General features: G+C 52.1%; 1 protein-coding gene across 1 annotated transcript; it reads right to left on the bottom strand.

Annotated features, from left to right (window-relative positions):
• Positions 1-225: 225 nt before the first annotated feature.
• LOC148027658 (uncharacterized) lies at positions 226-1,368 on the bottom strand. The gene has a single exon (XM_087688930.1). It carries the CDS (start codon positions 1,341-1,343, stop codon positions 618-620), a length of 726 nt encoding a protein of 241 aa, XP_087545056.1. The 5' UTR covers positions 1,344-1,368; the 3' UTR covers positions 226-617.
• Positions 1,369-1,636: the final 268 nt, after the last annotated feature.

The raw sequence follows: 1,636 nt of genomic DNA, 5'->3' as shown, positions 1-1,636 counted from the left end.
ATGTAGAAAAAGTGATGATGAGGTATAACCTAAGTGGACAAAGAAGTTGTTTGAGGAATGCACACTCCATTCATGAGCACATGTGATGAGCATGCCATGAGATATAAACTAGTAGCTAGACCATGGGCACATATCGGCCCTCTAACTCTTGGTCTCTCTTCTCCTCCATGAAATACCTCTCTCTCTCTCTCTCTCTCTCTCAATGAGCGCTTAATAACTTGCAATTTATTTTTACTTTAAAAAGGATATTGTGTATCCGGTTGCAATACGTACTTGGGATCCTAATTATTACCCTTCTTACTAGGGGAAATCTCAATCACATTGAGTCCACATGATTCACATCAGTGACCCTCGCTCCATATGTGATCTCTTATTGCTATATTATTGCCCTCGCTCCACATGTCAACAAGATTGAAACATGAGAGCATCATTTATAGACTTCTTGCTATGTTGAACTCTGAAAAGAGCATGCTATCAACGAAACAGCCTAGGAGAGGATGAAGATCATCGAGGTACAGAAATCGACAAATGAGAAGCCCATCGAAATCAAGTGAAATTCTAGCCTCCCAGCAAATTTGAAGGCATGTGTGATGTGAGGTGGTTTGAGGTTTGGATGACTAGGCATATTTGGACTTGTAATCGGCCCAAAGCTGATGGACGGTCTTGTGAAGAAGTTGAGGGAAGTAATCCAAGCTCCAGGCGGACACTGCCAGCTTGGCATTGACAGCTTGGACGAAGCCAGGCTGCAGGCCCTCGCAGTACTGGAGGAAGTAGGCAGTGACGTCGTACCCCTGATCCCACGTCTCACCTGCGCCGGGTCCCACCCAATGGGACGGCGCCAGGCTGGCAGTCAAGCGGATGTAGTCGGCGATGCCTTCGATCAGGCCGCTGGGTGCTGTGCCCTGCCCATCCCACTGCCACACATGCGTGGATTCGTGGTAGAGGATGCCCTCCACCTCGCGCGCCACGTCAGCGCTGGTGCCAGCATAGTTGGCCACGTAGGCGTCGCTGAGGTGGATGTTGGCGGTAGTGTTGTCTTGGACCGTATAGGCGACGAAGCTGCCACCGCTGACGTCAATGTCGACGGTGAAGTTGACAGTGGCGACGGGCTTCCGTGGCGTGCTCTGATTGGAGTACAGGGAGTCGTCGATGAATGCGTGCGCGGATTGGAGCATCGAGGCAGCCTGAGAGAGGCCGACAGCGGCGTCGAAACGCCGGCCACCGGGCGTAGATGTAGCGAGGTCTGTGACCTGGAAAGTGACGGCCATGGCGGTGACCTGGCCTGTCGCTAGAAGGAGAAGAAGAAGCACAGGCCCTGCTAGTCCTTCCTTAATTCTCACCATCGCGATGGCCTCAGTACCTGGTAAGGGAAATAGCTCGTTTTTCTATACGTTGGGGGGGGGGGGAGACAGTTGGCACGACGGCATGAGCGGCTCGGATAGATGCTACGCTTGTTGTCGTTAATAGAGAGAGGAGGACAACTTGAGAGTGGCTCGGATGGACGCTACGCCTGTTGTCGTATTCGAGAGAGGAGGACAGCGGGGCGGCGTTGAACGTTACTTTCCGAGTCCAGCTGGCATATCTCCTCGTTAAGCTGTTGTAACTAGCCCGTGTGGGCCTGCCGACGGCAGATTAA

Source organism: Lygodium microphyllum, chromosome 12 (assembly GCF_053477565.2).
Source record: "Lygodium microphyllum isolate KBCC chromosome 12, Lygodium_microphyllum_v1.1.10, whole genome shotgun sequence".
Classification (NCBI taxonomy): domain Eukaryota; kingdom Viridiplantae; phylum Streptophyta; class Polypodiopsida; order Schizaeales; family Lygodiaceae; genus Lygodium; species Lygodium microphyllum.
The sequence above is the reverse complement of the archived record's forward strand: the minus strand, read 5'-3'. Positions and strand labels throughout refer to the sequence as shown.

Coding starts and splice junctions, on each gene's coding strand:
- LOC148027658 (XM_087688930.1), bottom strand. CDS start 1,343: ATGGTGAGAATTAAGGAAGGACTAGCAGGGCCTGTGCTTCTTCTTCTC.